This window comes from Labeo rohita, chromosome 7 (assembly GCF_022985175.1).
Source record: "Labeo rohita strain BAU-BD-2019 chromosome 7, IGBB_LRoh.1.0, whole genome shotgun sequence".
In the NCBI taxonomy this organism is placed as follows: Eukaryota; Metazoa; Chordata; class Actinopteri; order Cypriniformes; family Cyprinidae; genus Labeo; species Labeo rohita.
The window spans coordinates 11,898,742-11,922,601 of record NC_066875.1 but is presented as its reverse complement, the minus strand read 5'-3'; the positions used below and the strand labels follow the sequence as shown (position 1 = coordinate 11,922,601).

General features: G+C 36.2%; 1 protein-coding gene and 1 long non-coding RNA gene across 2 annotated transcripts in view; both read left to right on the top strand.

Annotated features, from left to right (window-relative positions):
• Positions 1-1,440: 1,440 nt before the first annotated feature.
• LOC127168603 (uncharacterized) lies at positions 1,441-2,821 on the top strand. Its single transcript, XR_007828123.1, has 4 exons — positions 1,441-1,476; positions 1,554-1,623; positions 1,703-1,792; positions 2,208-2,821. It is a non-coding gene; the product is annotated as an uncharacterized LOC127168603 (long non-coding RNA).
• Positions 2,822-13,754: 10,933 nt separating this feature from the next.
• mrc1a (mannose receptor, C type 1a) overlaps positions 13,755-23,860 on the top strand; it is a 71,893-nt gene continuing 61,787 nt past the window's right edge. The window contains exons 1-2 of the mRNA XM_051115167.1: positions 13,755-13,877; positions 22,589-22,990. Coding sequence (XP_050971124.1) covers positions 13,805-13,877; positions 22,589-22,990 — 475 coding nt within the window. The 5' untranslated portion in view covers positions 13,755-13,804. The remainder of the gene's footprint in view (positions 13,878-22,588; positions 22,991-23,860) is intronic.

Sequence of the window (23,860 nt, the reverse complement as noted above, 5' to 3'; positions counted from 1 at the left end):
CTTCATTTGCTCCAGTATTTAAAGTGTAGTCTGTCCTGTCTTTCTTTGTCCGGTATTGTTGATGTTATATGCCTTCCTTCCTTCCTTGTATTACCCTCTGTCTGAAATCATTAAAGACTGTTTAATTATATCTTCTTCGTGGTCTGTGTTCATAGATTATATCCAGAATACCGGACCAACAAAAAAGAATTACCTGTTGTGTTTACCCCATTTATTTTTTTGGTTACCTTATGGATTATTACACATCCAGACTCATCGCAAAAGTGAACTTTTGTTACTGAAATAATTACAGTAATACAGGCAATAATTGTCATGTTAGAGAATACACTTACATTACCTAGCTTGCCTAACTTAAAATGCATAATGTTTTTTCACGAGTTTGCCTGCCCATCCAGTCCTGATGGGCAATGGTAAACAAACTTGACTTGCTGTCCTTAATGGAGGCTCGAACCAGAGGATCGGCTTGAGCGCAGAGTTCGACCCCCCCATTGCGATATTATCTAGAGGGAGAATAACAGAACCAGAGGAGGAGAAGGGGAGGTGGAGGGATGCCGGAAGAATGGAAGCTGGGACGGTGCAATGAGAGCTGCTTATATAGGCTTGTAATGATGATTGACAGGACTGAATGATTAGGCTCCTCCCGAACCTACGTTTGGAACTTCATTAAAAGTGTTAACTCACTGTTATCAAAAGGTGTTATGAAGGAATGGCCATAATGTCTTGTGCTTGAACAGAGTTTACTGTCAATGCAGTACGACATATGACTGAATCTATACTGTAACTGAACTTTTCAGATTAGAGGGAGGTAATGAGTGGTCTAGTAATGCCTCTATATACAGTATCACATGAAATAATATAATGTAAAATGCTGATGATATCTGATTTGATGCCATCTGTCTCCCTTCTTATGATACATCTCTGATCAGTTCCTCTCCTTCCTTCCACTCCTTTATTACATTTGGTCATCCCTAAATCGCAAACATGTTCTTTAGAAAATATTTCTATTGAATCTATATCTATAGATATCTATAGATGCACCAAATTATTTACTGATTAACCATTAAGATGAGTTAAATTAAATGATAGACAATTGTATTAATCTGAATGAGAAGACATGCAAATGAAAAGTTTAACAGCAAGAGCTTTATGAAAGGGAGTTACTGTGAATAACTAGGGATGTGACCAGATCTTGTGACATGAGAAATGCAAAATGTTTTGCAAATAGGCTCGTTTGAGATGCGCATCACCTCGCCTGAAATGTAGGCGAGAATAGGCGGCTCAAGTGAGGGGAGGAGTGAAATGAGGGAGGCGTTATCACACTCACGTGCTGTGTTGCTGATGTAATGAAATTAGGTGACTGACAGCCGGATTTACCTATCAGCGACTAGTATCTTCAGTATAAGGGCTGATTGGTTGTTGCACGTGATGCGTCACGTCCGACTTTCCCCTTTGTGCCCGTGTTTACGGTGGTTACAGGTAAGCATGCTGTGCTGTAACAGGCGGTTATTTTAAAACTGGTTGGTCTTTTAAAGCATTTGTTTCATAAATTATAGTGTCGTTTTGTCCTGGTGTCGGTGTGTTGTCGGCGCTACTTAGTGGATTTAATGACTGTTTGCCTCTCAGGTATGTGTATGTGTATCTGTATAAGCTGTTGTATTGTGCTACTGTTGATGTGCTGTTAACACTGTTGCATGCTGAACAGGTACGATTTCCTGTACCCTATTGTGCCATTGGTGGGCATGATTAATAGATCTGTGCCTGCACATTTTCTATTTGGCATGATACCTTGACGGTAAGTGTTTTAAATGTAATCATAACTCATGAAGGAAAAGTATGATGATTCGTAACATCTTTCTTTGTGTTCGTTATAGGATTCTCCTTCTCGTTCTCTCTCCTTTTATATCGTATTCACTGCGTTTATTGCTGTCTTCCGCTTTGCGCTGCTAACGTTCTGCTCACTATCCTACGGCTTTGCTGTGTATACTGTCGTGCAGACGCAATCATCATCGTTGTTGAAAGGGGACTGTTCGTCGGGTTCCTATCATGTTTGGTGCCCTGTTTCCTTGTTTGTTTGTGTATCAGCATGGAGAATATGATGATCTCATTTTATTGAGAGAAAATAACTGCTCTGTCTCGTCCCTCTTTTCTTTTTGACTAATTTTTCTTTTTTTTGGTTATCTTTTGTCTTTAATTTTGTGGGAGTAAAGTTTGTTTTGCGTAGCGTCTGGACCAATCAGACTGTAACCAGGAGTGAATGACGAGAGGCGAGTGGATCCATTTGCGAGCTTTTATTCATCAAACGAGACAGAGACATGGTCGTACAGGCAGGGTCTAACAACAGTAACAAGAGTGTCAGAGGCGAGACGAGAGAACAGTCCTTAATAACGAGCGATCTCTCTTCACTCTCTTCTTCACTCTCTTCACTCGTCTGCAACATCTTCCGATTGCTGCCCGTGTGGAGGAACCCACGGGGAGCCTGAGCCGGCACCGGGTGTGCCTGGCGAGCCCGACAGGCCCAACATACAGAGCTGTGGCTCTCGACCACAAAGAGCCAGACAGTTCCACTTAACCCTGGAATTCATCTTCATGACTCGCCTCAGTCAGTCAGTGGTTCTTGGAGAACCTAAGAAGATGAGCTAAAACTCTTCAGGACTTCCCTAAGCGTCCGCCAGGCCTTGCGGCCTTGTCTTTCCATTCCCCAAAGATCACAGGACTTCAGCTGGGTCCCTCTCAGCTCTTGGTTCTTCTTCACATTTCACATGGGAAGAAACTCCCAGTCACCATCGAGTCAGAACATCTTTGGAGTTCATCACTCTTCCGACCCGGAAGAGCGTGATTGCAATTCCAAGACCACCACTGCTCCAAACCATCAAGACCTTCACCTGAGACTGCATTTGGACACTCGTTCAACGACCAAGGCAATGCAAGTATCGTACATTTAACTAAACAAAACAGAGGTTTAGTATAAGCTGTAGACAGCACTGATGGTTTTGCTCAGGTGGTTAACTGACTCTTTTCATAGCTTCATTTCCTTGTCTCTCTTTAACTGCTTCTCACTGACCATTCCCCCATGTATGAGTGATTTCATGTTTGTTTGTTTAGATTAGTTATGTGTTAGTCCTTCGTTAATAAACTATTGTGCACAAATTACATGAGTTTTGATTCTGATTCTGCCTTGCAAATGAATGTCCCTTTACGATTCCGATTCGAGCTACATGCTCTAATGCAACAGTACTTTAAGAAAGTTATTTTCTGTGGCCAAGAAAATATCATTTCTTAGTGTTGATGATAAATTATGCTGAATGTTCGCTGGGCGAACAGATTAGTTGATGGAAAATTGATTCTGCTACAGTTACTACTGGCAGCTGATATAAATAATTGTATTTAATCATAATTAATTGTAATTATTTATATACATTTCCCTTTGAGCTAAATCGCGAGAATATATATATATATATATATATATATGTGTATGTATGTATGTACAATTATATATTGTTGTGTTTGCTGGTTTATTTGTATGTTATTTCTTCTTTAATAATGCAACTTGATTTGTATGCTGTTTACATCTGATTCTAAGTTGCTTTGTAATTTTGTTTGAATTTATTTGATTCTTCTAACATTTCTTCAGTTTTATGTGGTACTGATACCCACTCTGGTTTGGAGTTGCTTCATCAGTTAATTGATGTTTATGTTGTATTTTGCTTTAAGTTAATTGTGTTTATTTGTTTGTTATAGTTTGTTAATTTGTTTTTGGTTTCTTGCAGGGGCTGGGGTCCCATGGGTGAACGGATCTTCCTCCTTGCGGTGGTGGTTCTTATTTGTTGTGTGCTGAGTACCACTTCGAGTGTGTGGTGGTGTGATTTGAGTGCACCTTGGTGTGCGTGTGTGTGTGTGTGAAGGTGTGCCCTTGTGGAACCTGACTCCATTTTGTTTTCTGCTGTTGGGAGCCTCAGCCCTGTTGGTATTTATTTCATTTTGTTTTCATATTTAAAGTTGATTTTGTGTCATTACCTACATTCATTTTTTTGTGTAATTTCATTTTCTTCCATTTAAAGTGGGATCTCCTGTTGTTCCTTGGACATTTTAGAGTCTATTTTAAAACATTTTTGCATTAATAAACATTTGTATTTTTATACAATACCCACGTCTCCTGCTTACTTATATGAGGGAACCGAATCTGTGTGCTTAATTACTCCGTTTTTGGGTTTTGAGTATTGTTCCCTAGAGCTAATTTCTAGGGTGGCGTAGTCGGATTTCCTTACTGGTTTTCACAATTGTACCGCTCCGTCACACTGATAAACATGATATAATTTCAGCTCTGTTGTTTTTATATGAAAATAAATATGATGAACAAGACACTCAAAGTGTTTGCTATTTAATTCCATATGAAGGGCGTATTTAGCATCTATTTTTACTTTAATACAAACGTGTATTTTAGATTTTTATAGAAATATGACAATAATCACATATCTCACGCAGAGATCGCACTGGCATAGTGTTTGGGAATATTCATGCATAATTTAAACACATAACCACATGATATTAGATTAAAAAATAAAACATTTTAGAAAAGAACGGCAACATCAGTTATCTGAACCAATGAGCTTTAAGCTGTGTCGTCATCCAGGCGTTTCCCATCGTGCTTTTGGTCAGCGCAGTCCGTGGAGTGCTACTGCGCCTGACTGCGCAATCCGACACAGTCACCTCGCAGTCGCGAGAGTTTTTTGGCATACCTCAGCATGACATCAGAGCAAGGCGGACATAACTCGGACACATTTCTAACCGGCATGCATCTTGCGGTGATCACCAGTAAGCGATTCTGCACAGAATTTGCTCATCTCAAACGAACCTAATAGGTGTGTTTGACTTCACCTACGGCTACAGACGGCGATCAACGAGAGTAGCCGAGAGCAGTCGCGGGCAGAGTTAAAAACGGAGGCGTCAAGTCGGACACTTTCTACTCTCGTTAGTGAAGCTCTCGCGGTATTTGCATGCACTATCACAGATAAAGTGAATTAAATGCAATATTTATCAAATGCACAGACTTTTCAAAAACGTTTTCATGAGCAACAGAAACACTTTTCATATACAGCTTAATACAGCACTATCTGAACAAGAATAATGATCAACATAAACATATACTATTTAAATACTAATAAAGTGGGGTTATATATGCTTTTATCAGTGTTTTATGATAAATCTGACTCAATATAACATTGCGACTACAGTAAAAACACTTTTATTGTTCTAAAAACACAGATTTGTCAGCATGATCAGACTTGAGGATGTTAGAATAAACCCAAAACACACGTGATCGTTGTCATGCGGTGAATCTGGCCAATCGTGAAACAGCCATGTGGTCATCAGAGCTCCTGCAGCCGCTCTGAAGAAACTGCGCAGGCTGAGTCAGTCGGCTGCTCTCGAATCGCTATCGCGGTATTTTGATGGCACACGTCGGCGCCGCCTCAAGTAGGACAAAATTTCTAACCGGCATGCACTGCTTTAAGTCAGAATTTGATCGAGCTGCGCAGTGCTGCGTTAAGTCGAACACACCTAATGATACCATATCATTTGCAAAACATTTTGCATTTCTAAAACATTAGAGCTGCACAATTAATTCTTAAAATATTGAGATCTCGATTCAAACACCCACGCGATCTTACTACTGAATGACAACGATTTAGCTATGTCTATTATGACTGTTTCACATCGCGAGTGTCAGTGGAGCCTGAGAAGCACGTTTTGTCGCTGCACATGAATCAGAGGGTCAGGGTAAATGTGAACGCAGAGAAAGTAACACAAGCAGTCTTTTTAACCACATCATAATCATTATTTCTGTGTTACAGACATTTAAATAATAGAAGTACTGGGATATTGTCTACAGTAGCGATCAAAACGAAAGTATCTTAATACTCGTATGTAACGCTTATGCTCTTAAGCCAGAAGGTGGCGACAACTGCCCGCTTAAAAAAGTATGTCACTGAATCATTCATTCAGGAGATTCAGTAGTCAAACAAGTCTTAATGAAGTGGATGTTGGATGTTTTTTTTTTTTATTTATCTTGTTTAAATGAATATATGTTTTTAAAAGACTTGAGCAATGAACAGTTTGTCAGAACCACTAGTAAATTACGTTATTTTGTTTAATTTTCTAATCTTTTTTTTCTCCAGAATCGTGAGAGAATCGATATCTCCAATTTATTAAAAACAGCTGGGATTCTTAATTTATCCAGAATCGTGAAGCTCTTGTTTAAATGTTGTTTATTACTGCAAATAATTCATAATAACATTTCATAAAGTTCAAAATGCACCTAATTATTATTATTATTTTTTTGCATTTTGTCTTTTCTCAGTTGAATAAAAGACTATTTCGCCTATATATTTTATCATTGAGGATTTCTTAAGAAAAGTTTAAAAATCTCGTCTCGTCTCGTTCTCGTGAACCCAGTCTCGTGTCTCGTCTCGTCTCGTGGGATAAGTGTCTTGTCACACCCCTATGAATAACACATTTATATAAATGAAACAATTATTTTGTAGTGAAAATGCTACATTGTGATTGTGTATTGTACTAAGACAATTGAAAATATGCTGACATGTTTGACAAAGTGCACTTTTGATGATCTGTTGGGATATTAGTATTAAGAGTTTTGAAAATTTAACTGTTGCTTGTGGAAATAGTACCAATTAAAATTTAATAATAATAATAATAATAATAAAATCTAATGTAATCAAATGCATCTTAATGGTTAATCAGTGAATCATTTGGTGCAACAATAGATATAGATTAAAAAGATATAGTTTCTAAGGGTCAGTTTAGGGAGAGGGTTAGGGGGATAGAATATCTAGTTTGCACAGTATAAAACTCATTACTTCTGTGGAATGTTACCATAATGATAGGAATACCAGTGTGTGTGCCTACTTAACAATATTTTAAGGACCCAAATTGGTACCCAGAAGTGAGCAAAACCTGAAAAACGATTTCCTCATTTGACGATTTCCTCATTTGTAAAGCTGTGTTTTGCAATTTGTGAACATACAGCAGGATATAAAGGAGAGGAATTGATTGGAGATTGATCAGAGATGTATCAGAAGAAGGAGACAGATGGTATCAAATACATAATTTTACTTTACATCATGCTATGTGATACTGTATACAGAGGCATTAGAGACTGCACATTAATATAACTCACCTTTCATCTAAAAAGTTCAGTTTCAGTATAGATTTAGTCATATGTCATACTGCATTGGCAGTAAACTATTCTAGCACAAAACCTAATGGCCATGTCATACCTTCATTATACATTTTGATACAGTAACACAATGTATGAATAATTTTACAAACATTATGGATTTTATGTGAGTTATGTAAGCAAGGTAATGTAAGTGTATTTTCTCACATGGCAATTATTGCCTGTATTATTTCAGCAACAAAGGTGATTTGAAATGTATGCTGCATTGTTTTGCTTTTGAATGAACTGCTTGGTAAAAGTACTAGATTGAAAGAAAATCACAATATTGGGTTTCAGTGATGACATCAAAGATTATATTACAATAATCTTATGTTTTGAAACAGTGATTGAGTGAATGAAAATATGTGTAATTGTAATGAAAGCATGAAATCATTTTTTGAAAAAATCACTAGTGATGTTACAAATATGATCAGTCTGGACTTTTGAAAATATACACCTTACTTGTGAAAATGGTACAAAAGCAAATTAATTAATTAATTAATTGAAGAAAAAAAACAGATATACAATATAATATAAAAAATGTATTATATACAGATTTAAATCAGTAAATAGGATTATAAAATATGCTTGGAAGCAATTAATTGTAAAATTTTATGCAATAATAAGAATACATTTCTAAATAAAATACATTTTATTTACAGCAGACAATCAAGTGACTGGTCATGTAAGCAGCAAGGTTCGTAGGATCACAGAACTCACTTCTCCACCATCAATAAATCACGAGTTTTATCACCAAGGTGCCATGTAATTTATGACGACACATGGTAAACAATTACCGTAAAAATTGAGCAATATTTTGTATTTTGAGAGAATATTATGCTATTAATTAATATTTATGCAATAATTAGCATCAGGGTTTTTTTTCCCCATTAAAAATAATACAGTCCCCCTCCAATATTTTAAGGCAGCGAATAAGTGTAAATAGCGATCTATTTCTATTTACACTAAGTGTAAATAGAAATAGATGGTATTTACACTAAGTGCAGCCTAAATAGCAATTAAATATTACTTCAAATAAGTAAAAAAATAGCATATTTTCTTAGCAATGGATGCTATTTACACTACTTATTTTCTGCTATTTATACTTATTGCAAATAGCAGCAATTATCTGCACCTCAGTATTGTAGTACATTATAAAAGACTATGCAATATTAATGTGTTGAGTGTAAATTATAATTTTAATTCAAATTATTCAATGGATGCCACCTTATTGGGACAATAAATCCTTCCCTACACCTACCCTACCTGATACTTTATTTTCAACGTTTTGATTGTTTCCTGAATTTTTTATTGACAATAAATGACTTTTCAATTCTCCAAAAATAGATTTAATTTTACCCCATTTCTAAATGATTCATAAACGACTCGTGCAAAGCAGTTGGAATAATCAGTCTCTCTAAACCCCTCCTTTCCGTGAGCCCTCACTGCTGTGATTGGTCAGATGGCGCAGTCCTTTATGATTGGTCTACCGCATACAGCGTGTCGGAGAACGAAACGCCCATTGCCATAACTGACTGACAGCCCTGGATACTTGTCAATACATAGAAAAGATGGCATCGATTTTACCATACTAATTCGAGCCAGAGTCTGACGATGAATCGGCTGAAGTGGCTGATCGACAAGTAAGTACGGTCTACCGTGGAAAGTGCTCGCAATCGGTCTTTGTCAGTCACATGCGTTTATTATGTGTGACGTCACCGAGGCGCCATTTTGAAGGTATCGTTGCATTGAGCCGTGAACTGAAGGTATACAGAGCCGTAAAGTAAAGACCGTTTAAATCATCATACTGGAGAAACAGAAGCAAACCAAGTAGATATGGGACCGAGATAATCTCAGCAGAAGTTTTAGGAACCATAACTTATATAATTTGTCATTAACAATTAACACTGATCCATATTAATGTTACCTGACCGCAAAAAGTTGAGTACTGCCGGTGTTCAACCTCGTTGGAAATATGATGTGCTCTTGTTTACGGTAGAAAAACGTATTTTATTTACTTACAAATACACTTATATGTTCTGTTTTTGTCTACCATTGATTTGCACATTCCCTTATACCATTAATACCATTAAACTTTACCCTGTTTGTTCAACATTTTCCGTACTTCTTTTGGCTGATAAACAGTACTGATAAGGAGTCAATCAAAAACACATTTATGAAAATGTCATTATACATACTTTATTATAAATACAACACTGTGTTAAAAATCAGCTTAAAAATGCATAACAGAAGATGTGACAAGCATGATGAACATCAACATACTGCTAAGTGGACACAGTGCAAGTACTACAAAGAAAGTTGAATAATAATAAAATGAAAATAAATAATTAAATAATATTAATTATAATGTGATGATGATGATGATGATTTGATGCTTCTGCCAAACATTTCTGATGACCCTTTCTACATGGATTCTTATAAGTGCTAGATGATCTGTCAAATAATTAATAGTTTGTAGGTAGAACACATTCTGTCACACACTTTTACACTGAATGGTTTCTCTGTGAAAATCTCAAAGCAGTCAATCATCGCTATACTGTGTCCAAAGGACACCACAAACTAATGAGGGATAATTTTGTGCCTGTAACAGTTGTATGAAACAGTGTTCATGCAGGCAGATCCAATCTGAGGTGCATGAAGTTAACACAAGTATTTAAAATGAAGTGAGAATTTCCCTCATGTCTGACACAAAAAGCAGTCAGTTTTCTTCTGTGTACACACAAGTTACATTCAGTTTGTGGCATCGAGTGGTGTCTTGTGAAGTCGACCATCTCCTCCAGCCTTCAGTGTGTAGCTGACCATCTCCTCCAGCCTGGTGGGTCATCATCTCAGCTGGCTGCAATGTGTTTTTTTTTTTTTTTTCTTACAGTTTAGTCACACCAACCTATATGAAATACAGAAATACATAAAAAATAAAAACATTAAAAATGTATTTTATTTTGGTATTCAGTAGTGAAATAAAATAAATCTCTACACCCATGCATAAAACGATTGTGTGACATTGCGTGGTACATGACGCGTTTCTGCTCCCTGGCTGTCTGTTTTGTGGTGCCCTGGCACCACTAACCGGTTCATCGGTTTAAAAACCTGCTATTCATTCTTAAGGTATTGTTTTCGTTATAATGTACTGATTCAAATTAGTTATCAATAATAATTATTTTACCACTAAGCTGACATGCTCTCGCGTATGAACAGGCAGCATCTGTGGTGGGGGGGACAGCGCCGGCGCAACCATCAAACATATTTAAAAGGAATCCGGCGCCACGTTCCGGACTGCATCACTGTCTTTACTGGGTGCTTTTAGGAAATATTTGCATTTATCCACACTTGTCATTACGCCGTATACCTGCACTACACCACTGTTTAGCATTGATATCCCAAAACAACATGTGGATATAACATTAGGTACTAAAAAAAGAGAAAATAAGCACAAACAAAAACAAAAAAATCGCTTACTTACCTTTATGAAAATCTCGAGGGCAAATATGATGATTTTGCGTATCACCGCTGCTATCCAGGCCATCCGACGCTTCTTGGTTATTTCCGCTGCATGTTGTCTACTGTTTCTTTCAAGTGGAAGACCTAAAATATCTTTCCTCGTGTTCAGTTTTTAACCTTTTCTATCGTGTAATTTACCATCGCTGACTTTAACACAACAAAAATGTACCATTTTGAAGCAAATCAAAAGCATAATTCTGCAACTACAGAACACCTTAGCTTTGATACCTTACAAATGGCGGCGATACCCAAAATGCAATTTGATTCTCGTGAGTGTGACGTCACCTGACAAAGACCGATTCGCTTATGTAAGCGAACCGGGCACACCTCTGTGTTGTAAACTTCAACACTGTATAATGCATTAAGGCGGCTTTCACACCGAACGCGGAAAGCGCTGCGCTGGCCGCTGGCCGCTGCGTTCAGTGCAGCCCTTCAGAGCACAGTGGCAAAAGTTCATTTGAACAACTCATTTGAACTTTGTCCGCGGCGTGCGCGTGCGCTTTGGTCGAGGCAGAAGCAATTGAAACTAATCTGCTTTCATAGCAGAGCACTTTCCACATTCAGTGTTAAAAGCCGCTTCGTGCTCCATCCTTTATCATTACTCCAACTAATGAGACAGACAGACAGTCAAGCTGCATCAGTCAGAAACTGTCCGACTACAGTGGGTCCACAGCTGAACAACAGAACTACAAAAGCGTGAGTTAGCCAGTTAGCAAGACATGTGCAGGGTTGTTACACAACATAACATACACAACTACGTATTTTGAACGATCGCTAGAAAATACAATCTTTGTAGATTCATCTTTTGGAAGTGAATATAAAACAATTTTACTCACAGCGTAGGATACAGCGTCTTCTGTATAATGTACGTGTACATTTCCACATGGAAATTTTACCTTTTGTGGGCGGCAAGTTGTTCGCGACGTAGAACGTGGGCGGACATTATGCAAATGTGTTACTTCGTGACATAAAAAGATTCAAATTCCCGATGACTCCTTCAGGCAAATGTGAGCCAACTCTTCTTTTTTTTTTTTTTTTTTTTGATAGACAATAACAATTTATCGTGCACTGTCGGCTTCACAACTTGCAGATAGTTTATGTTTACATACAGCTACATGACACACTGCATGAAAGATCATATTTGCAAAGGCATAATAGGAGCACTTTAAAAAAAAAAAAAAGGGCAAAATATGGATTTGAACTCAGGTCAATCGCATTAATAACACTATGGCATGGACTTTACTCTCTACACCACTGAAGCTTATGTTTGACAATCCTTAAATGCCAAACAAATTGACTACCCCAATCACATGTTGGTGGGCGGAGTTAGTGTAAATAGTCTTTGCCAACAAGGTGGGCTCCCTGCACTTGTAAGTAGACACTTCATATTTGGCAACTACTTTTCAGTTAAGGCAATATTTCTTGTTAAAATAGAGACAATGGAAAAAAAAAACTTGATGTTTTAAGGCCAAAGTTTACTTTGGCCGTCCGCGCACACTGCACGCGTCCAGGCAAGTTTTTAAGGCCTTTACAGTGTAACCCCTTCCTTGCTGTCTGTTTCTCTACGGCATTGTGGCTGAATTATTGATTTTATTTTATGTATTTGCAATAACATGCTTTGTGTTACAGTCACATTAGTCTGCATCATGAATGATTTTTAGATTGTGCACACAAAAAAACTATTTAGCTTTCTTATATTAAGTTTTTTTTCTTTGTGGTCACATAATGACTGCCATAAAAGTCATTGAGTTTCGTAGTAGTAGCGAATTTTAAAACCTTTTTTTCTGTGTGTGCCACTCTCGCATGTCATATTAGTTATTTTTTCACCTTATCTTTCATTTCCTTTTTTTTCTAATGTTTTGTGCAATTTCAGGAATTGGTCTTCATAGGACTCGATGCTTTCTTACTGTCCGCAGGAAACAGGATTTTCCTGTGACCAAATGTCAGACCTCTGAAACTTGTACCTCTCATTTCCTTCTTGCTGAGCTTCATTTTCTCTAGAATTGCCATTGTGTCTCCATCCTACCAAATCAGCATTTTCACAGTTTAGAAAAAAACAACAAGCATCCATTTTCAATGTGTGTGTGTGTGTGTGTGTGTAGTTTCTCTTTCTCTCTCTCTCTCTTTCTCTTATTCTCTTTAATAGGCAACCTTTCAACATCAATTGTACAATTCCCAGAGCTGACTGGAAGGGAAGGCACAGCTCACAAATCAGTTACACACCTGTACATTGCTTGGCATCATTGCATGTGTGCATGCCAGGTTTGTCCATGCCAATCCACAAAGGATACAAGCAAACACAAGAGAAGTGTGTGACCAATCTCACAAAACTTTTAGAGACTGCCACTTTAATCTATGAAATAACTGAACACTGCACCTTGGATTTCACTGCTTACTCACCTCTTTGCTCTAGCACTGTGTGCTTTGTCTGCTCATTCTTCTTGCCACATAGACAGCTTATACACAGATTGAGATCTATACATTTCTTCCTTCTGTTAAGTCTTCTTTCTCATCGAAGTTGCTCTTCTAAATTGTACAGGCTTAAACTATATTTGTTGAACTAAGTCAAATCAAGTCATGATCAGTGTACAAATGTAAGATGCTCCACAAAGTTGCTGCAGTTACAGCTGAAAAATGCTAGATAAAGATATATACACATTATGCCTCTGCATCATGTAGTTGCTGGCTTCATTCCTACGTCATCTGTCAAGTGTGTGTGTGTACTTAACAATCATTAACGGGTAGGGCACATATTACAAATTTATCGAAAGCATACATACAAAAACGTATACTTGTAATTCTGATGCAGATGTAATTCTGCCAAATAGTACTACAGAGAAGTGTTACAAAAATATTTGTCATAAAATCCTGAAGTATTAAGTTGATATTGTTCATGACTTATTATCATGTGTGTCCTGTGCCTGACCGTAACTCCCCCCACCCCTCAACCACATGACAGGATACATGAGATTAAGAGAAAGGTGTATATAAGCTTCATACACTTCAAACACAGGCTGGGTTTTCCATGCTTGGAATACAAGTTCAAGGACAAACATGAAGAAATGTGACATTCCTTTGTTTTTGTTGCTCTCTTTATATGGTGCTTTACAACCTTCAGTTCAAACAGGTATGTCCCTGGTTTAACATGTTTATTAATGGCAATGGCAATTGCCTAGTTAGTTTGAAATACTAATTATTTTGTTGTGTCCTTGTTCAGTAACTTCACATGCTATTTGCATTCAGTTATGCTAGTCTTTATTTTCTCTGTTTGTGGTAAAATTATAAAATATATTTAAGGTATATTCAAGTATGTACTGTGAGCAATCATTTTAGCTACTGCATTGTTTAAAAGCTACTGGCTTTCTAATTTATTTCTTAGTTATGTTTAATCTCACTATGTTTCATTATATTTATACAAACTTGATTTATTATATTATACAAATAGTGCAGAATAGCGTTTTTCAGATAAAATGTTTTAAACTAAAAATTTGTTTATTTTCAAGTTTAAATTAGACTGTGAATCTCAGATTTATAGTGTGACCTACACTGAATGACCACTGTATGTATGTGAGAATGTTGTACTTTGCATATTTATGTGTTCGTTTATTTATGTATGTATTTATTTATTTAGTTTCTGAACGCTAAGAGCTACAAATGTAAAATAAACTGTAAGCTGGCATGCACTCATTTGCACAGCGTGACTGAAGCAACACCTACCCCTAAACATTACCACTGGGAACCCATCCAAGCCTCCTGTCAGGATACATCCTTTTTGTCTGGTCAGCAGAGTTTTGTTTGATACCTAAAACCAGTTAAAACCAACACTTGTCTGATACCCAAAATCAGTTCACAAAAAAATATTGTGCCCAAAATTCCCAAAAATTCAAAGCTGTCTGAGAGGTGAGCCTGAAAGGCTGATAGAGGAAGCTAAGGAAAAAATCAGGAGATGTGAAATGAGCCTGAGAGGTTGATAAAGGAAGCTAAGAAAGAAATCAGGAGATGTGAACTATATATACATTACTTCTGGGTCCCAACTTGTCCCCAAAATATGGTTACAGTAAGTAGGTACATACACACACACACACACACACACAGGTTTTTCTATCATTGTGGTGACATTCCATAGGAGTAATGGGTTTTATACTGTATCCCCCTATACAAGCCTTACTCCTAAACCTACCCTTATGATTTGGGTAGGTTTAGGAGACAATTATTTTAGATACTGCCATCTTTGGGGGGACAATTTGTCACTGCCTTTCAGTTTTGTTGAAGACAAAAATTCACCTGTTGCCTTTTTATTGTGCTTACACCTTGATTGTTGAGTTTACAGTTAATCAGCTACGTGTCTGCACACCTTATGGCTGTGTTTGATCAATTGGTTCGTGTGTAGTATTTTGGAAAGCAGTCTTAAAATGGCAAAAAAGTGACATTATGTTTGATTTCTGTGTCTAATGCAGAGAAGTATGTATAGTGTCTTGTAAAATAATGTGTGTAGTGTTTTGCAAAGTGTGAGGCTGAGAATGTGCTTATGGTTGTGCAGATTTGGGCTGAGATATTGTTTACTGGGTGTCAGGTTTCACTAATTGTGTGTAATCTTTATTTTAGTGTGTAAGCAGTCATAAAAAACTGTAAAGAACATGAGTATATTGACCAAACACAACACACAAGGAAAGTACTGCACCCTGATGAAAGTATTAATTTCTCACCACATTGTAAAATCCTTCAGCACATCTTGCACTGAGAATCAGATCATATTCATGTACTTAATGTTTTGTGGAGACTGAAAAAAAGCCCAGATTCGGCTTCTATTAGGTCACACAGGCCTCCTCCATAGCTTTAATGAAGGGTATAACATAGGGTCGTAGATTATAAACCGTCCACTGTCATGCAGAAGGGAAAAAGGAAGGAAGGGAGAGTGTTGTGAAAGGTACTAGAATAATGGAACCAGTTTCTGGTTGCATTAGTCCAATACCTAGTCTGTCCAATACTTAGTCTGTCTAAATATGTATGTGATCTGTGTTGTTGACCTATTTTGGTATGCCAGTGGAGGACCCCATTCTGCATGATTGCAGCATATATTGTGATGTTACCACTATGTTGACCCAGGACATGTTTCTCCCTATTCCTTTTCCACTTACTGCAACACTGCCTTTCATTTTTGTTGAAGACAAAAATTCACTTGTTTTTGTGTTTACAGCTAAGCACCAAGTGTCTGCAAACCTGATGGCTGTGTTTGATCACTTGGTGCAGTATATGTGTAGTATTTTGATTTTGGAAAGCAGTGCCTTAAAGTGGCAAAGAAGCGACATCATGTTAGATTTCTGTGTCTACTGTAGCAAAGTGTGTTTAGTGTCTTCCAAAACAATGTGCGTAGTGTTTTGCAAAACGTGTGAGACTGAGAATGTGCTTTTACTTGGGATGAGGTTTTGCTCCTTGGGTGTCAAAAAAACAAAACAAAAAAACTGTAAGATTGATGGATGCACCTGTTCTATCTGCAAATTTTAAATGGACTTATATTTTGTACATTCACATATTTAGAAACAAGTGTAAACAATTTTGAATTACTGTGTGTGAATGATGACAGCTGTGTTGCAGTTGTGTTTATTTTTTTCTATCTTATGTTTAGTGTTTTGCATCACAAGTTAATCACAGTGCAAATTGTGTTTTAGTGCAAAGTGAGAATGTGTTTCTAGTTTTATAAAAAACAGTACATGAGATCTGCAAACAGTATCTAAGCTGTCTAAACTTGTTTAAGGTTTTGTACTTTTTGTACAAATGTAAAAAATTGTAATCTAATTGCATTATTAGCAATGACCATTTTCATGGCTGTTTCTTGCTTAAGGGTGTACAGCATGATACAATATTGTGCACAGACAACAATGGTTCTCTAATCTCTAATCTAAATTTTCACTGCATATGCATGTAGTATATAGTAAAAATGGTAACACTTTACAATACGTTTGCACAAATATGCATTAATTCATGCTTAATTAATGCACAGATAATCACAAGTTATGTATAATTCATGAAGAACTAAACCATTTATTAATGATTACTACATCAGCAACTAATGAACATTTTATATGATTCATAGATTAAGTAATCAATAAATTGTTATTAGTTAAATGTGTCATAATGTATTAATTCCCTAATAACTCATTTTATTAACTAATCATGTAAATTCATATGTTAATTACCACAGTGGTCAAAGCTATGTACTTCAACTTCCAGTTGTCTGCTTTAATTAATCATTAGCTAATGATTTGCATATGTATCATTATGTTATGACTTTACTTGTTGAGGCACATGACTAACTAACTAATTCTAAATCCATAACCACAATGACATATTACTTGACAATTAGTTAATAGTTCTATGCCTCAACAAGTAAAGTCATAACATAATGATATCTCTGCACATCATCAGCTAATGATTAATTAAAACAGACAACTGGAAGATGAAATGCATGGCTTCAACCCATTGTTATATATTATATAAATATAATAATCTCTGACTCTCCAAATCATTCAAAGCCGCATATTTGTTCACTAAAGAAGCACAGTTTGAAACATTTCATTAGAGCTATCATTATTTCGTTGCAAAATATAACAAACATGACCATATTCTGTTTAAAATGTAGACTTCATTTAAAATGTAAAATGTTAATTTAATATTTCCTTTTTTATGAACTGTTGTAAAAATTGTCACATTTGCCATCGTTTGGATAATCAGGTAAATTTGCATTCATGCTTGTATTTGAAAACAGTAACTCGCACAGGGTATGTGTCTGTATTGGAGAGAGTTTAAATCGATCTCAGTGTACAGTCCATGTCAATATTTGCTCTTCATGCTATTAAGTGAAGATATACTTGTAAGATGTCAGTTTACATACATTCTAAATCATAAACATAAAGACATCTAATAGGTGTCTAATTGACATCTGATAGGAAACGTCCTATAGACGTATTGCAGATGAACAAACACTCTAAAAAAATACATCTTGCAGACATCAAATAGATGTGCTATCAGGGTTACGTTGGGGTAGAATTAAATGAATGCCAAAATTCTGAATTTTGTTCGCGTACCCCCTTCACCACCTTGCATACCCCAGTTTGAGAACCACTGATCTAGATCAAATCAAGGTTTACAATAAACCTTAATTAACTAAAATCTTGTTGTTCCATCACTTTAAACTTTAAATTTTAACTAAGGAATCACTTGAAACTTTCTGTTGAGGAGGTTTACATTCTCAAAATGGCAGCACTTATTTGGTGGATTGTAGAAAATGAAAGAATTTCCTGCAGAAAAATAAGGCACAGTGATGAGATAAAAAAAAAAAAAAAAAAAAAAAAATGAACCTGCAATTAGACATGGCAGTGATTGAAATGTAGCCAAACCTCTGATGCTCCAGCTTATAACATCTTTGCAATTTATGCTACTGGTTATTTACAAATTGTGGATAGGGACCTTTTTGGAGTACATAAGTCAACAGTGAGAACAATTGCTGGAAGAGTATCATGGGCAATTGCAGCCTTGAAAAATCAGTTTATAAGATTTGCCCCAACAGGAGAAACATTTGCTGGATTTTACAGAAGAGCTGGTTTTCCAGGATTTACATGAGCAATTGACTGTACTCACATTCCCATTCAAAACCCAGGTGGAGAAAATGGAGAGCTGTTTCACAGCAGGAAGGGCTACTGTTTCAACAATGTTAAAGTAGTGTGTGATGAGAATGCCTAAATCGCTAACATTGTAGCTCGATGGCCAGGATCTACACATGATAGCAGGATCTTTAAAAATCTTTTAAAAAAGTCACCTCTGTGCTATGCTTGAAACCCATGCATTTCAGGGCAACCTAGTAGGTGACAATGGATACCCCTGGCACACCTACCTACTGATCAGCACTTGCAAATCTACAAAAGGGGGAATTGTAAGAAATACAATTATTTGAAGAGTTCAGATGCAAAACCAGCTAAATCCATCTGACGTATTTCTTTAAAATGAGCATTTCTTTCTGGCTACTTTGTATAGGTTTCTATGTAAGCACTGGCACTTCTGATTGGGCTGAGGCTGGAATTTAGCGAGTTTGAAGTAAAAGTATTTGATGGCCGTGTATTATGTGTCAGGAGCATTCACTCAGTATCATTATGTCATTTTTGACCAAGATGGCTTTTAGCTGGTTTTGCATCTGAACTCTTCATTTGTTCTAACAGGCTGACAAACTTTTTCAGAATTTAAATGTATCATATATCATATGACTAGTAGGAATAAGTCAGAATGTTTATTTTTTGTTAATATTTTGGTATTGTGTTGATTTGGGATGTCAGTACCACACAAATGTTGCATGTCAAAGGTAAACAATATTAAGTATTGCAACACTGTCGTATTCAGGGATTCATTCAAACGTCACATTATCAAGTTTAGTGGGCTAGATGAAGGGTTATCTACAGCCGTTTAGCCACCATGCATGCTATGAGCTGTGGATTTTTATCATGAGCATTGAAGGTTTACTTGTGGTATTTGCTGTTTGTAGAAAACATGCTAAATGTCTTTGCAGGAACAAGGTTGTATTGTTGTGAAGTGCAAGTCAAGTGAAAAATGATAATATATTGCTTGTCTTTGCACCTCTTTTTTAGTTTTGAGACAGACAGAGGTGCATCACGAAAAAGTAACATTTACAGCATGCAAACATTTTCTCTTTATCTTACGTTTGATAGGCTGAAAATGCTATGTGGTTTCTTTGTCTTTGCTTGCAGATAATATCATATTAACAAAATTAAAAGGCCAGTTAAATAGAGTACAGTTTGATGGCTTATTAAGGCTGCAAGTAGCAAAATGACTCTCCCATGCGGGGGCACAACTGATGGCCTTAGAAAAACAGTGAATGGTGGGTAATATATACCTGTGTAAATCATTCAATTATATGTGTCACACTTCCTGCTGCCAGCAGGAGGTGCAATGACTATAACAGAATATTGGCCTTTATATGTGTTCAAGTCAGGACTTTTATCTAACATGTGAACTTTGGTGCAGATTGGATATTGCATGTTTGAGTTACAACAACTTCTGGTTTCATGGCATTAGCACTTAGCTAAGTGTTGCTAGCAGATTTAACACTTTTAATATGTTGCTGGGGTAAATTACCCCTTGTGAAAATTAACAAAAAAAAAAAAAAAAAAAAAAAAAAAACATGGTTACCAAAAATTAACCATGGTCTTGCTACACTAACCATAGTATTTGTATTTGCTTAACCATGGTATTTGCAGTAAAACTATAGTTAAACAAATGTTGATCAACGCACAAAAAAAAAAAAAAAAAAAGGTTTATTTTCGTAAGGGACAGTGTAATACATGACACTTTTTTGATCCACTTCAAATGTTGACTAGTGTATAACTGCATATTATATAGATGTCTCCAGGCAGGGACTGAATCCTGTAAAGTTTGGGGCAGATTGGACATTGTATGCCTGAGTTACAACAACTTCCTGTTTCATGGTGTTATTAGGTTGCTTTAGCACTTAGCTAAGTGTTGCTAGCATAACAAGATGGCATATTTTTATATGGTGCATGGCAGTGCATTACAGTGTAATGTAATACATTTTATGTTGCCAGCAGGTGGAGCTATGACTGTAAATTAATATTCACATGTAGATGTCTTGAGGCCTCTTATCAAACATGTGAAGTTTGGGGCAGATCGGATATGTATGCCTGAGTTGCAACAACTTCCTGTTTTATGGCGAAACATAAAAAATTTTCAGGCCACCACAGACACGCCATTTGGCAAAAACTCAATATTTTCACAATGTAACATCGCAAAGGCCTTTAGATGACACTGAGCAAATATGATGTTGATTGGTTTAAAGCTGTAGTAGAAGTTCATCAGAGGTTGATAGCAATTGTTGGCCGATACATCGGTGCATCTCTAAATGAAATGCTACTTAAATGAGATGTCATATATGTAGTTTAAGCAGCCTGGCACTTAGAAATCATGCAATCTGGAAAATCATATCTAAAACAAAGACATAACTTAAAGGATTAGTTCACTTCCAGAACAAAAATTTATAGATAATTTACTCACCCCCTTGTCATCCAAGATGTTCATGTCTATTATGTTTTTTGAGGTAAACATTTTCTCTCCAAATGATGGATGTCTATGGTGCCCGACTTTGAAGTTGGAGGAGAAAATAAGATGGGAGTTTTTCCACACACCCTAACTGTCATAAACAGGAATACATGGAGTTCACACAGAGCTAGACCAAGACGAGCATTTGTGGTTAAAAAGCTTAAAAATGGAAAAAAATTTTTTAGAAAAAACAAAACAAAATCGTTTAGAGCCCTTTGAAGATGCATTTGAACTGCATTTTGGAAGTTCAAACTTAGGGGCACCATACATATCCATTATATGGAGATAAATCATGAAATGTTTTCTTCAAAAAACATAATTTCTTTGCGACTTTAGAAAAAAAGACATAAACATCTTAGATGACGGGGGGTGAGTACACTATCTGTACATTTTTGTTCTGGAAGTGAACTACTCCTTTAACGTGACATTTACCTCAGAAAAGTTATCCCCTGTTTTGTGAATTGTGAATTCATTAGTTAGCTGTAAAACAACACTAAAGAGGAGCTTTTTATAAATACATCTTAGAAAATACAAATAAAATTATAAATACATTTTAGAAATAAATATTTTATTAAGGTATTTTTGAAGAAAAAAAAGGAAAGTTTATGTTTAAGTGGTCACAATGTTAATAAATGAGCAATATCACACAAGTTGACATGAGATATGGCTGTATATCAGCATGACTGTGATTCGGCCGTAAGCACGAAGCCACAGGCCAAGTGTGATATTGCGTTTATATAACAGTTGGAAGGCACAAGTGTGTAAATACGTAAACAAAATAACAACCGAGTGTCTTTAAAAACACTCTTTTGTGCAGAACTTGCCACAGATTCAAATCTAAAGTTTGACAGTTGAATAGCTGAGCACAAACCTCCGTTACTAATTCCAAAACATCACTTTAGAGCTAGTAACTAAGGAACATTGGGTTGCTTCATTGAAAGCTTATTGTGTTACTGTTTTAAAAACTGTGTATTATGTTTACTGAGAGAGAGATTGTCTAAGCGAGCACGATTACCTGCATCTGATAAAGCATTCATTGTTCAGATCAGTCTTTTATCACAATAAATTAATGTCTGATAGGCTCATATCCTTTCAGCTGTTAAGTTTGCGAAACAAGCTGCGAACAAACTGATTTTGAAAGAAAAAAAATCACTCCCTTGCTCAAAACTCCTCGAAACATTTAAAAGTCTTTACTGCTGACTTGTAAAACAATCTCTTGTCACCATCTAATGGCAGAACAATGTAACTAAAATCACCATCACAAAAAAACACACACAGTTTGCTAATCACAAATACTACCGTTATTTATATAAAATATTATTTTTGAATAATAATATTTAATAAACAACAACGACAGCCATCATAAAAGTTGCTAGGCAATTCAGTCAAAAGTACAATGCCAACACAAGACCGATAAAGACATGCATCGGTCACTCTGATTTTACAAAACTGATATCCGATTATGAAAAATGCTTAAATATCGAGAAAATATCTCAATATCTTAATAGCTAAAAAAAAAAAAAAGAAAAGAAAAACTTGATTACACATCCTAATTTGATGTTACATTTTTTCGATGCTAACTTTATTTCATTTGTTTTGAAAAAAAAAAAAAAAAAAAAAAAAAACTTAAAGTGTTTATGGAATGTGTATAGAATGTGTTGCCTTTTATAGCATCTGACATATATATATATATATATATTTTTTTCATATATTCAGACACCAGCTTCTTCCTTATCTACAATGAGGATCACAACAAATGTGTGAATGCTGTGAGTGCTTCTGTAGTACAGACAGCATCATGCGATGTATCTTCTGAGGCTCAGCGTTTCCGATGGATTTCTTCTTCACGAATTATCAGCCTCTCTTTTAAACTCTGCTTGGGGGCCCAGAACATCAAAGACTGGGTCAAAATTCTCCTTCTGCCCTGCAATGAACTCAGTCCCCTACAAACCTGGGAATGCAAGAATGAGACCTTGTTTGGCTTAAAGGGACAGCCACTGCACCTGAACTATGGAAATCGAAATGAGCCAAATATGATGTTGTATAAGGGAACAGGTTCTTGGAGTCGCTGGCAGATTTATGGGAGCAAAGAAGATTTATGTTCTCGTGGATATCAAGGTATGACTAACAGCGCATCTAACAGGAAATTTTAAAAGCTATTAAAACTTTATGATAATTAAATTTAGAATACATGTTTAATTCATATCTAATATTTGTGTTATGAATTTCCTTGCATAATGTAAACATTTGTTGAAGGGGATCTATTGTAAAGCATATTTATTTATTCATTTATTGTTTGTTTGTTTGTTTTTTAACATAGTTTGTGTTTTCAGTGTGTACACAGCCACCCTAAAATTGCAAATCGTCACATTGGGATAGGTACTGGCCACGACTGGTGACGCAATCTACTCTATTAGCTTAGACTCTCCCCAGAGAGAGCTGTACACAGTGTGCCATGTTTTTTTTTTTACTTCACTAAAGCAGCTAGCGACAACACAAGAATGTCTCAGCTGCTGTATAAAGAACTGTTTATTTACTGCTGGCAACCGAGCCACTGAAGATGCAGTGGGTTAATTGTATTTTTGAAGGGAATATAACCCCCAAAAATAGGTAACTGTAGGCATCCTATCACAGTCCTCACATAACCCCCCCCAAACCATCACTGAAAAATGACTGAAAAAATTAATCAACAAACCATCCGGAAGCATCCCGATGCATTTGTTCATTCTGCCAGAGTCTATCCTCTTTCAGGTCTGACACTACTTCATAAATGTAGGTTTGAAGTACGGTATTTAAAATAGAAGCAATATTAGTCTTGTTTCGTTGTTGTATCTGAGACATGAGCTGTAAAGAGACAGATCTCTTCTGGAAGGTGGGGTGGGGAGCTTTTTGTATGTTTGTTTGTTTGTATGTTTTCATTTACAGATTAAAACAGAATGTTTTTGCTTCCACCCAAAATGGGACATTTACAGCATGGCATTTTAAATG